Consider the following 13334-nt stretch of genomic DNA (forward strand, 5'->3'; position numbering starts at 1 on the left):
GCTGGCATACAGCTTGGCTGAGGAGGAGGCAACTGACACTCTCGTGGAGACAAATCTGATGATTCATTTCCACAGCCCCCAGGAGCTTGCGTGTGAGCTGCATCTTGGGAATTTCTAGGAATTTCAAGGAGCATCATTCTTTCTGAAGGTAGCCCATTCAGCACTGAGGAAGGAGGATAAAATACTGCTGCTAGATGGCATTATAGGAATAGAACAAACAAGGACTTTTGGAGGTTGTCCTAAGAAATAACCTGAACACAAAAATGTAATAAATATGCCATACATGTTGTTAAAATCCCAAATGAAAAGCCTCTCGGCTTAGAGTATCTGTGCTCTTAGCATGTCTTTCTGTGTGCCTCAGCACCCTGATTTCATGGTTATCTGTAGTTTTTCTGTTTCTTTCCTTGTTTTTATATAGCATCTGTTGCCCTGTAATTTCTTTCTGACATTCACAATGCTTGCTAATACAAAACTGTCAATACATTTAATTAACATCTTGCCTTTTGCTTCTTCGAGATAATTAAATGATTAATAAAAAGAGACCTAGCACCTTCCCACAGGTGTCTTCGATCACTGCATTGTCTCTGGCTGCTCTTATCATTGACCCAGTTTTCAATTCCATCAGCTCAGGTTTGGAACCTGTTTTACATCTGATGTTGTGCCTGTTACCCAAGGACTCCTGATGTCTAGGATGCTGCTGGCAAACATCCCAAAGGGGTTTAGGTGCCTGACATGGCAGATAGGATCTAAGTTTTGATCCTAAGAGTCTGCCATCCTAAAAGCTATAAGCTTTTGGCCATGCTTTTCCTCTGGGTTCATGGCTCAAGGCTGAGGTGGGTCAAGTTAAGGGATGGTCCTAACTGCAGCCCTGTGATGCTGAGCTTTGTTGCATGTGTCAGACCCTGTGAAGTCTGGGCTGGTGTTTTGGGGGTGGGTTTGACCCACCTTTGCAGCACCCATAAGGTGGTGAAGGCTGTTCCACGTTTTCAGAGCAGAGCATAGCAAGTCTCACTTTGTCACTTTGATGAACACTTCTCCATTAGCAGCACGATAATCCCAGATTATCACATCAAATTCCTATTGCTCACTAACCCCCCTCAGCGTGGTGTTGAGGCATTCATTACCAGTGTTCATGATGTTCACTACTGCAGTCCCCAAACACCCCACATAGCACTTCATGATTGTAGCTCCAGTGATATTTATCCCTGCATTTTCTAAGTGCTCCCTCTCCTGCTTTTTATCACTAGTAGTGTTTACCAGGTCTCATTATGCTTGAGTTGTTTGAATCTCTGCAGGTTTTTTTAATACTTTATTCAAAGCCATTTAGACACTTAAAACCATTAATTTTATCATTCTCTTCCATTCTAATGGGGCATTTTTTTTCCACTGGCATACAAATGAGGAAAAAAGACACTTCTCTAGACTTTCTGGTCACTAATAAATACCTGTCCTAATTCTTACTGCTCTCCTTTCCCTTTAAGTTTGAAGTTGCAATATACACATATTGTTTGCTTCCTATTGTCAAAATTAATTCTTCTCCCTGAGCATGAGGTAAGCCCATGGTAAACCAGCCCCAGCTACATTTCAATCCCTGCAGTTTTTCAGCATGAGTGTTGTCTACATCTTACAATGTTAGGCTGGCATTGCTGATATATTACTTATGTGCCTGCTGTGACTTTGTCTGCATTTTAAGCTGAAGAGGGGCTTTTTTAACTATGTCTGGTTTTAAACTGACAGATAAATTGGAAAAATAATGGCATGTTATCTTACAAGGCTGGAATAAACCTTGTAAACTTTTTATAGATGTCACTGTGACAGAATTAGAATTGTCTTGTAAGTTATACCAGCTGTGTGCTGGACAGGAAGTGTTTTGAGCAGCTAAGAGACATCAGAGAAAGTCCTTGCTAGGAAAAGGAGAACAGGTTTGCTCTCATGGGATTTCAGCATTAAATTCTTTCACCACTGGTTCTGAGTGATGTTTTGTGTGAGAAAAGCCAAAAGAAATGAATAAAATGAGCAAGGAGAAAAAACAAACAAGCAAACAAAACCCAACAGCTAGCTTGCAAGGCTTTCCATTTGGTATGAAATCTCAGCTTCTAAAGGGGAGGAGAGGGTGAGTGGGAAGGGGTTGCACCTAAACAGATTCTTCCAAGCACTCACACAGCAGCTTGCTTTTGAATTGAGTATACCTGAAGTAGTAAAAGCCTTGTGTGCATTTTTTGGTGGCAGAGTTGTTTAGAAATGATGTTTTAGGTGAATTCAGGTGCTTGTGATGCCTAAATGAACTTGCCAGGCATAGTGCAGGCATGTGTGTACCTATGTGTGGCTGGTTCCTCAGCTATTGCTGCTGTCCCCAAAGGAGAGCAGAAATGCATGTTATAACCACCCCAATAAGACACTGCAGATCAATTACTGGGGTTTTTCCCTTGTACATGAACATTTTTGATGAATTTTCTTCTTTTGGCATGTTTTACAGATAAGTAAGCAGCAGCTCCAGACAATCAAAGATCGTTTCCAGGCCTTTCTCAATGGAGAAACCCAGATTGTGGCAGATGAAGCATTTATAAATGCTGTCCAGAGCTACTACGAGGTAAGGAGAGACAAAACAATGCTCTTATGAATCCCTGTCCTTGTCCCTATTCACAGATGGGGTTGAATTGTGAATTAATGGTTTGTCCATTATCACACAGTGTGAAGCAAAGGCAAATGCCAAGTGGCTTCTGCCTGATGTCTGGTACATCAAAATGTTTGGGAGGTTCAGGGTTTGAATGTAAACCATGGAACAACCATAGCAACCCCTATGCCATGGTTTTTCCTTATAGCTTGTTTATGGGGAAGACTGCCCTTCCTTTGAGCTGAAAAATAATTTCCTGATACTTTGTATTCTAAAACAGGGAAGATGGCAAAACCAGTAAAATCAATGTCATGTGCCCCATGTGAAAAATACCAAGAGAAATCTGGGCAGCACATCCAGTTCTTGCAGAACTTTTGCATTGTGTCCAATTGACTTCGGGATTTTCAGCAAGAGTCTTGTCTTTTCTCTTGGCCTGACAAGTGCTGCAAAGCAAAGGGGGAGCGAGGAAGATGTGCATCTACAAAACCAGATTATACCAGAGAACGTGAAACGTTGTTCATAATTGTGCAAAAGAGTAATTATGCATATCTGTCTTTTTGCACCTCTTTGTATGCAGCCCATAATGCTGCCTTTTATATCTCTGCTTAGAAGGAAAGAATTTCTGGTTTTGAAGGAAATCAGTGCTTGTCATTTCTATGAGGAGTGTTGTTTATTTTTTTGGTAGCCCTTCTGCAAACCATTTCTCTTTCTCCCTAGAGCTATTCTGTCATAGAAGGTGAAGATTTTGAATTGCCTACATAAAATATTTCTATAGAAGTGCAGTCTAACAGGGGACCACAATCAGATACTAAAAATGAAGAGAATTTTAACTCTATAGGATATGACAGCAGCTGCTTCTGTGTAAGGAAAGCACAAATTATCTCTGGATTTACACTGTTGAACCAGTCTAGTAGTTCCTGCTACATCATTCTCTGTACAGGAAGGAAGCCAAGAGTCATTTACATCTTTTATCAGAAAATAAATTGCCAAGGGATCATCACATCCTCACTGAACATGTGCTCTCAAAGAAAGTTTTCAAGATGGAGTGAGCTGTGTTTTAGAATGCAAGAGCAGCATAATCTGTTCAGATAAGATTATTGGGCAGGAAAAGGAAACTTCTTAAAACCAGGCAAAACACATCCCTGTTTCACTGCTGGGTCTGGCTGAGTGTTGTCAGCTCCAGAAGTCCTGTGCTGTATAAATGCCCCAAGTTACCAAACTGAAAAAGAGCAGTAGATTAGCACTAGATGTACACAAGGCCATGTTCTCAAGTGGACCCTCCACTGGCTCCATCCTGCTTAAAACAGGCACATGAAGTGTAATGCATCACTCTGTGTCCTTTAGAACAACTTTCTTTTTCTTCTTTTTCTTCTTTTTAGCTGTTGGTCTCCTTTAATTAATGGCTGTGTGCTTTCAGCTTCTGTGCAGCTGAAGCTTGCCTCTGTGGCTCTTCCTGGGCACCAGCTGCGGAGGCACAAGGCAAAGCCTTGCCACAGAAAGCCTCTGCCCCTCAATGCCTGAGCAGTGCTCCCTGCTGAGAGTGTTCTCCCTTCATTGCAGAGATGTGCCCCCCTTGGTTGATCCTTTGTGCAAATCATGGCTTATCCCAGCTCCTGCAAATCTCAGTTTTATTCAATTAACTGTCCTTCTCCTGGGTGCTATCTAGAAATCAGCATTTACTGATTTATAAATCTGCAAGATGGCTTGGAAAACACACAGCTGGTAATCTCTGTGCAGGACATGGCTGATGTTTCTAAAAGGTCCATTTGTTAATGGTGCAAGATAAGTTCATTACCTGGGAATGACTGGGTTTTTTTGCAGAGAAAAAAAGATAAGGGTGACATTGTAGGTCAGAAATGCATTTGTTGTTGCCCTGAATGTGTTTGCATGGCCACATTTTACTGTTAGTTCTGGCTGTCAGGGTAAGCATGTGGTTGTCAGTCTCAGGCTAGTTCACAGGCTGCTACCAAATTAAAGAATTGAGTGATCTGCTGCTACTCTGCAAAGCAGTGCTGTGCCTGCAGGAATGCTGCAGACCCGTGTGCACAGACAGGCCCAGCACACTGCAGGGGAGCTTTTCTCAGCTCCTTTGACTTCTAATGAGTAAAGCTTTGTCTGTCACCAGCACATTTTGCAGCAGTCACTTCAGTGTATGTGACAGAAGTGCTTCATTAGCCCCATTTCCACTCTGCTGTGGGCAGACAGAGACACAGTGGCATGGTGAGCTCATCTCTGGGTGTGGCAGGAGATGCCTGACCCGGCTCCTGGAGGTCAGTTCCCTTCTGCAAGATTTGCTGTGTGCACCCATGGTAGGATTTTGTTCTAGGCAATACTTGGCTCCTGGGAACCATACTAAGCTGTCCTACAGCCAGGCAATTCACCTGGTGTTTTCTACAGAAAACAGGACAGAAGACTTTTTTTTCCCTTTTTTTAAATCTTCCCATTTTATGATTTCTGCTGCTTTGTGTCTGACTTGTGCTCCCCTGTGCCTGCCTCCTCCCTGCCAGTGCAGCCTTCCTTTCCTCTGCTAGCTGCTGCTCCACACCCAGGGAGGAAGAATCAGGGCTGAGGGAATATGGGGAGCCAGATCCCACTCTTCAGGATGCTGGAGGTGAGGATCATGGATAATAACAGGTATGGGAAGTCATTAGCACTATCACACAGATTCAGGCCTGGGCACCTGGCATGGTTGAGGGGACATGGGAGCCCATGGGGGGCTGGTCACTGTGACCTCCCACCATTTCCTGCAGTCAGTGTGCTGGTAATTTTCTTGTCTGCATCAGGAGCTTGGCTCTTGATAGCCCTCACCCAATACTTGAAAGCAGCTGCACACACCTGGGGCATTATCACTCGTATTTAATCTTCACAAGGAAATGAACCACATGCTGTTGTTGTTTGAGCATGGACTGAAGAGGTTGCTGGTGGCATTCTGCCTGTCTTGTCTGCAGGGAGTGAGTATTCCCATGGTGATTTTGGAAGGAAATGGCTCAGCTCTTCTTCAGCATCATTTTTGGTCTGGTCCTTGGACAAAACCCACTACTACTGCCAAGAGATGCCTGTGCCATCAAGCATCTGGGAACATGGAGTACTGTGTTGCTGAATGGTATATAAAAAATAAATCTATCATGTCCTTAGGTCATCCTCAAGCTCTTTAATTATTGAGAGCTGACAGATACACCCCTGTGAGGGCACAGCTTCTTCCCAAGCTGCTGTATTAATCAGTTCTCAGCATTATTAATAAAACAGCAGTTTTCTTACTGGATATTGTTTGCTCTTCTGTGTTCAGGGCTTGGGAGAGGAAAGCCAACACAATATCCCTGTGACTCCCTAACCCTTCAGCTCTGTGTTGCTCTCAGGACATCTGTGGTCTGTGAGAGTCTGTCACGTTTTGACCCTTCTGCTGCTCTTGCAGGGAAGAACATCTTTATGAAATGTCTTCTCCCTCCCTTTCTGCTGCTGTCAGTGCCCTGCATCTCTGCAAAGGTTCAAGCCATGCTGAACCATCCTGTGCTTCGCATTCCTGTGTCAGCAGGGCAGACAGCCAGGCTCTCCTCTGGTGTAGTAGAGTTACGGTATAAACCTGGTCCTTGAAGAGGTTTTTCTGGCTACCAGAGTAAATCCAGTGCATAATGTTGGCTTCAGTAAGACGACTCTGCTCTCTCTAACAGGGCAGAACTTGGTTAGGTGAATGTAGTTGTGCAAAAACTTCCTTATTAAAACATCCGGTGGAACAAAATAAAATCCTGCTTTCCCAAAGGGAATTTATGTATCTGGTGAGGTGTGACCATAACATCACATCAAGTCCTAATTGCATCAGAATATTTCATTGCAGTGAAGGCAAAGCAGAAGCTTTACCTGATTCCATTAGACTTCCCAAAGTTCAGCTGAAACCTCTGGCAACATGTGGCAGTCGAGTGAGGAGTTGGAGAATGTCCTGGCAGTCAATAAGCAGCTCCCCAACAGTGAAACCACCTTTTGTGGTACTTAAGGGGAATTTTTTTCCAAGTGAAACCATTTGAAACCACCCTTTTCTTTGCAGGTATTCCTGAAGAGCGACCGCGTTGCCAGGATGGTGCAGAGCGGAGGCTGCTCGGCAAACGACTCCCGGGAGGTCTTCAAGAAGCACATCGAGAAGAGAGTGCGCAGCCTGCCAGAAATCGACGGCCTCAGCAAGGAGACAGTCCTGAGCTCCTGGATGGCAAAGTTTGATGCTATTTACCGTGGGGAGGAGGATCCCCGGAAGCAGCAGGCCAGGATGACAGCGAGTGCTGCCTCGGAGCTCATTCTCAGCAAGGAGCAGCTCTATGAGATGTTCCAGAACATTTTGGGGATCAAGAAATTTGAGCATCAGCTTCTGTACAATGCATGTCAGGTAAGGTGGGAATGGAAGAGGGGTTTTTGGGGAAGGCTTGCCATGCTACTACACCTGGAAATTTTGTGTCTGATCAGACTCTTTTGGAACTTCTGCCAAGAAAGTGGGGGTTGGTTTATGGTGGGACTTCTGCACTGCCAGTCTTGTTCTTGTTATCCAAGTGGGCCTCCTTCTCTTGCTCATTTTCTTGCTCAATTCCAGGATTGCTGAGATGAGGAATAAAATTTTCCCAGCTCTGTGTCTGGGTGAGCAGGTCTCCGAGGTGGTTAAGTGGGCTGTTTGCCTGTGGGTTGTTTGCCCTTCCTGTGTCACATCACCAGTCTGAATGACAGAGGTTCTTACAGCCTGTGAGATCAGTAGTGGAATCCCAGGAGCCCTTGGGGTGGGTGGTTTATGCAGACTTGCCCAGTGAGGTTATATAGGTCCTCCCTAAGTAGAGGGAGCTCTGTGATCCCTGCATGCCTGTGGTGGAAGGAAAGAGCATCCCAAAGCCCAGTGACCTCAGGGTAACTCTGCTTGCACTTGAAAACCTTTCCCACTCATCTTTCTACCCCAGAAGGGCCAGTTCTCCAGAGTTGCATAGCTGGGACTCTGCAGTGCTGCTTGTGTTTCCAGCAGCTCTTGCTGAGGGCTGTCAGTGGCTATCCAAACTGCTGGTGACCCAGATTACAGTCCCCTGCTATTGGATATAAATATCACAGTGGGATAAAGGATGCTAGAGTCACAGAGAGAGTAAGGTGTGGAAAGTTTTTGGAGGAGGAGCAGATCACAGTCTTTTCCCTGTAATACAAGGCTTCAGCTTCTTATTGAAATGAATACATTTGAGACCAATTCTGTCTGTCTTCTGTCTAGACATTTCCAATTTTTTTTAAGACACAGAGAATTATGTTTGATCTGTTTTTACCCCTGTAAAGAGCCTTAGTTATCTGGCATTTGTTGTTCTTCATCTCAAACCTTAATGACAGAGTGGGGAGAGGATAATAAATGTCCCTGAGTAATATGTCTTCATAGCAAAAACTGCAGTGGCCCTCATAAATTTTATTTACACAGATTTTGTGCCTCCATCCTCTGCTGGAAGAATTCTTTAAAATCAAAACTATAATGTTTTCAGTGATGTGTCAAGAACTTAGTTCTGCTGTGCTTTGGTTTATTTTTTTTACTTAAACCAACTCCAGCCCTGTGTCTGTCTGACCTGTGCTTTGCTAAGGACCAGGGTGGCCTTGCGTGAGTGTGTGTGTGATCCTTCTCTCCTGGTTTGTGCTTCCCACTGAGGCAGAAAACAGTGTTTGAGCACAGCTGCCCTGCTTTGTGATCTCTGCTTGTTAGACTCTCTGGCTGACACCATGAGCCCAGAGGCTGCTCCCTGCAAATTGCCCTGTTGCATCAAGCAATCTTTTTCCTGCATTAGTCCTGGTTTTAATCCTGGAGGATTTAATTCTGCGTCTTTTCTAATACTTGGAGGGAGTAAACCTGTAATTTAAGCTTTTACAGGAAGACATAATTTCTGATGAAAGCTAGAATTAGCATGGAAGTTACTCTGTTTTTAATACCTGGATAGTGAGGATTAGCTATGCAGAAGGGAAAGCCCTTTGTGCAATGCAAGCCTCAGAAAGCTGCAAGGCCAGCAGTCATTGAGCAGCTGGGTGTTTTCCTGGGATGCAGTGGCAGTGGTTAAAGTGTCCTGGTGCTGCAGGGTGGGACCCTGCCCCTTGGGGAATAGGTCACTGCTGCTCCCTCTCCCTCTGCAGAGCAGCCAGGGAAACCACAGGCTTTGCTCTGGGAACCCTTTTTTGGATGCTACCTGTGGTCATGTAATCCAGGCTACACCAGCAGGGTCTTTGGAGCTCTCTGGCCAGCAGCAGATGCTTTGTACTTTTCTCTGACCATGAAGGACAGAAATTCCTGTTGACCATTACTTTTTCTGCAGGGACTCATCCATTGCTTGCAGCCCGTCTGTTGGGGGTAGTTTTTTGACCTGTGCTTGTCTGCCATGCTTGGGAGGAATTGAGAAGAGCAGCCTTTTCCTTGGCAGGCTGTCTGAATGCCATCACTCTCTCCAGAGTGGCAGCACTATGCTGTTCATGCAGTTCATCAGTCAGTCACCTGTGATTAGAAAAGCAAAGCTGATTGCCTTCTGTGGAGGGGCTGGCTGGTCTGTGCTCTCCCTTGCCTTAATGTGCTGGGTGAAATTGCCCAGAGGCTGTTCAGGGAGGCAAGGGGTGGCAGAGGGTGGCTTTGCCTGGTTGCCCTCTGAAAGCATCAGCAGGAATGGTGCTGAGAGCCCCAAACACTGCTGGTACTTCTGTGGTCTGAAAGTAAATGTGTTTTTCTATACAGCCTCCTGTTACATCACACTAATTGCATAATGATTGCATCACTGGGACTGCATTTCCATTCACTTCTGAGATAATATTTTGTTTGTGCAGAAGGAGGATGATTTCTAAAGAGTAGCCCCAGGGGCCATGAGATAAGTGTATTCTTAATGTGATAGCAGTGATTTAGCAGGATCTGAGATAGCAGTTATTGATAGCAAGGTAATAATGCAGTTGGAAAGGCTTTTAGGAAACAAAGATGGGAAGTGGTGTTGTAGCAGCATAGTTGTGAAGATTTTAGTGTTGTTAAGCACAAACTCTGACTAAAACCTTTTAAATAATACACGAGTCTTGCACTCTTTGCATAACATGCCACGTGGTTTGGTATTTCTGCTCCACTGGAGTCAGCATGGGAATCGAGCATCTCTGGCTCCATCAGCGAGCTCCTCTGCTGTGTGAGAGGTGTGGTGGAGGGAGAAATGTGTTTCAGTCTGGTCATTCTGGTCCAGAACCTGTTGGCAAGACTTAAATTTAGCTCTTCTGCTTTGTAATTAACCTGTGGCTGCAGAACAGTACTAGAGGAGCTGTTTTCTGTACGCGTTGGGCAATTCCAAACTTGGGTTCTTGCTGCAGTTGGCATTTCCTAGGGTGCTCTGTTTCCTGCTGACCTTCATGATGGCTGAATTCAGAGCTTCTCTGCAATCAGGCTGTGGTGTTCTCCCTGTCTTGTTCTTTCCCAGCCGTAGGGCAGTGATTTACTTTTCTGTCTCAAGCTGTGTTTGGAAGTCATTTTTAGCTACAGTGAGAAGAGCCGGAGCTGGTACAGTGCTGTTCAGTTAATCCTGCAGCAGGAGCAGATGTTCAGATCTGTCTGTGATGAGCTGTGCAAGTCCATCCTCCTGCTTCAGAGGAAGAGTGGGCTCTCCCTGCAGAACTGCCTGAACTCTCAGGATTCACAGTCAGACTTTCTCTTCTTTCCCAGGCCTGAAATGTCCCATATACTGTGGCAGAATAACCTGTCCTAAGCATAATTCCCTTAGATGTAAGATTTGAAAGCAAATAACTAAATATAGGCTTGTCTGACCTGCTGCGTGATGCTAATGCATGGTCGTGGTTTTTCAGCATCTATTTCTGTCCATCCATGTAGAAGGCAAAGCATCAGAGAAGTGTGCATGTGTGGGTGGGCTGCAACACACACCAGGTGTCATTGCTGTCTGGCTATTTCATGTAAAGGCATGAAGACATCTCACCAGTGCAATTGGAGTTGTTTCATAAGTTTTGGGGCCCTGTGATTTTAACTAGGAAACATTTCAACCCAAATTTTCTCAAATGGAGCTGGCTTAAAACTAGAATTCACTGTTTTGACATTTATTTTCGCAGCTGAATTAGGACACTATGTCCAAAGGCTGACATTTCTCACATAGCAGAAAGTTCCCCTGCCAAAATAAACTAACTCAAGTGTTTTGATTTTAGCTCAAGTCAGTATTAGAAATGATTTGCTGAGGTGGTGTCTTGCCTTCTGCCCCTCTCTCATCTCTGCAGTTTGTGTGGTTCTACCCAACTTGGTTTCTTCACTTGCTCTGGTGTGTTGAGCCCCTCACGTGCCCATCACACGCCCAACATGTGTCAATCATGTGCCTGGCACACGGTCACACGGCCATCCTGTACCCAGTGTGTGCCAAACACGTGGCATGAGCTGACTTTGCTGACTTAGCTCTAAGTTGGAGATACCTTCTGAAAAATATTTCCTAAGTCCATTCTGTTTGCAGAGGAGTTGCAGTGGTACTTGGAAACTGCAGCCCAAGTAGAGGCAGAAACTCATGTGAGGCACTGTGACAGCTCAGACTGTGAGATGAAGGCTAAGGTCACCTCAGAATAAATGTTTAATTTGTGTCTACCCTCCCCAGTATTTTGTTTGGTTTGTTGTGATGAGGAATTCCCAGCCATGCCTTGCAATGAGCAGTGAGTCCAGGTTTGTTGTGCATAGCTTGGAGTTACCTGTCTGTGCACATCTCTGTCCCTTCAGTTCAGGGCCTCAGGGGTTTAGGATCAGATCCCTCCCTTCTGCTCTCTGTTTAAGGAACACAAAGCAATTCCTTTTTATTCTAGCTCCATCTTGAAGCTCAATGTCTATGAAATATCTATGTGCAGTTCTCAGCATTTAAGCACTAACTCAGGCTGTAGTGACCCCTCTAAAAGGATGGGAGGTTTGCTTGGACCCCAGAGCCCCCCAAACAGCCTGTCCTGGGGATGGTGGTGGTGAGCTGAGACTGCTGTGGGGCTGCAGGCAAGAACCAATGAGCCTCCATGTGCTCCTCTCTCCAAGGCTGGATGCATGTGCCATGGACAACCAGCAGCTTTGGCCAGCTCTCCCCCTTGAAAATCCCCAGAGCATCACCCTTATTTTGTGCCTTTTTTATCCCCCCCTTTCAATATTTAAAACTCCTTTTGATAGCTCCACCTATTTTCACTCTGTAAGCATCATCCCCACCCCGCCTCCTCCCCCCCACTTAAAACAAAACCACGACTAATAAAAATGGGTTAAAGTGGTTTAGAGATGATAAAAAGCTTCAAACCCCATAAAGCATCATGGTCTGTTTTCAGTAATTCTGTATTTATTTCCATGGAAACAGAAATGGCAGCCTGGAGCCTTCTGCAGGGTTGTAATTACTCCTGCAGCAGCCAGCAGCAGCAGCTGCAGCTTCCTGTCAGGGCTGAGCAGCTCACAGAGCCTGCTGTGGTTTAGCTCCCAGTGGGAAATTGGAAAGGAAAAGTGCTGGGAAGTGAATGAAATCTTTCCTGTCCTAACAACACAACGTACATATCCTAACAACACAACGTAGATACTCACGTGGTCCTTCAGGGAGGAGGGGCAGCTGCCCTTCTCCATCAGCTCAGCATGCAATGTTTTGAAGAATGATTTTGGCATGGAGAGGGACAGTGCAATGTCACAGCAGGGACGAGGTTGGTGCCTGGCTCTGCTGGACCCTCAGTTGCCAGGTGCATCCTTTGGGAGGGGTTTGCTGATGGAGGTTACCCAGGAGCCACAGAGAGGTGCCAGGATTGTCCCTGTTGGTGCAGGAACAGTGACCCCATGTGTGATGCATCGTTTGATATCTGTAATTTGGAGCAAGAGGGGTGGTTGAGATGGGACATCTGTTAGCTCCAGCATCCAGTGAGACCTCAGCCAGCTGGAGGGACGTGACAGGGCAGTGAGCAGGGTGGCCCTACCAGCACAGCAGTATGCCACAGTGCTTCTGCCTTTTGGGGAGGACAGTGCAGAGTTCACTCCCTGCCAGGGTGGGACCCCAGCTGTCATCATCCAGTGTCTGATTTGCACAGACATGTGGGGACCTACGTGTGCACCCATTAGTTGCAGGATCAGCTTATGTTATGTGCTGTTATGGACTTAGAGAGCAATCTTGGCCCCTGTAATTAAATTTAAAGCAAATTAGCTCTTCTATTAAACAAAATAAATCTGATGTAGCCTAATGCTGTATTCTCCAGCTATGGCTGATCAATTGCTCCTGCAAAGAGCAGGCAAATGCTGCTGAGCAGATGGTCTTGGCTGAGGCATGGTCAATTAAACTAATTAAAGATGCTTTCATTTAATCAGAGGGTGTTTTAACCCTGTTAGCTGCCAGTTGGGGATGTGTTTTCGTGTACTAGGAACTTCCAGTTCTGGCCCTTCTATGGACTTCTGCTTTTCAGTCCCTTTACAGAAACCAGGCCAAAGTGTGCATCCAAAGAGCATAAATCTAGCAGAGAAATTATGTCATGCAGCAACAGTGAGGACTTGCAGAGAATTCAGTTGTTTCCTTCTAACACTAACCAGAGATGTTTATTAGCCTGAAGAACTCTTCTGCACTGAATCCTTCCCACCCTACCTCCTGCCAGCCTTCCCTCTGGGTTTAGGGGTGTGCCTGCCTCTCCACAGTGAGACAAGTGTCACTTCTTCCACCAAAACAAGCAGTGGCTCATCATGGTGTATTATTTAGGGGACAAAAAATGGTTTCAGCATCCAGACAGGCTCTGG

At 45.4% G+C, this 13334-nt stretch overlaps 1 protein-coding gene across 2 annotated transcripts in view; it reads left to right on the forward strand.

Annotated features, from left to right (window-relative positions):
• Nucleotides 1–13334, forward strand: part of CADPS (calcium dependent secretion activator) — a 204904-nt gene that overhangs the window by 37634 nt on the left and 153936 nt on the right. For both annotated transcript variants that reach the window (XM_050979535.1, XM_050979536.1), the window contains exons 2-3: nucleotides 2477–2590; nucleotides 6654–6986. In XM_050979535.1, coding sequence (XP_050835492.1) covers nucleotides 2477–2590; nucleotides 6654–6986 — 447 coding nt within the window. The remainder of the gene's footprint in view (nucleotides 1–2476; nucleotides 2591–6653; nucleotides 6987–13334) is intronic.

Source organism: Serinus canaria, chromosome 12, assembly GCF_022539315.1.
Source record: "Serinus canaria isolate serCan28SL12 chromosome 12, serCan2020, whole genome shotgun sequence".
NCBI lineage: Eukaryota > Metazoa > Chordata > Aves > Passeriformes > Fringillidae > Serinus > Serinus canaria.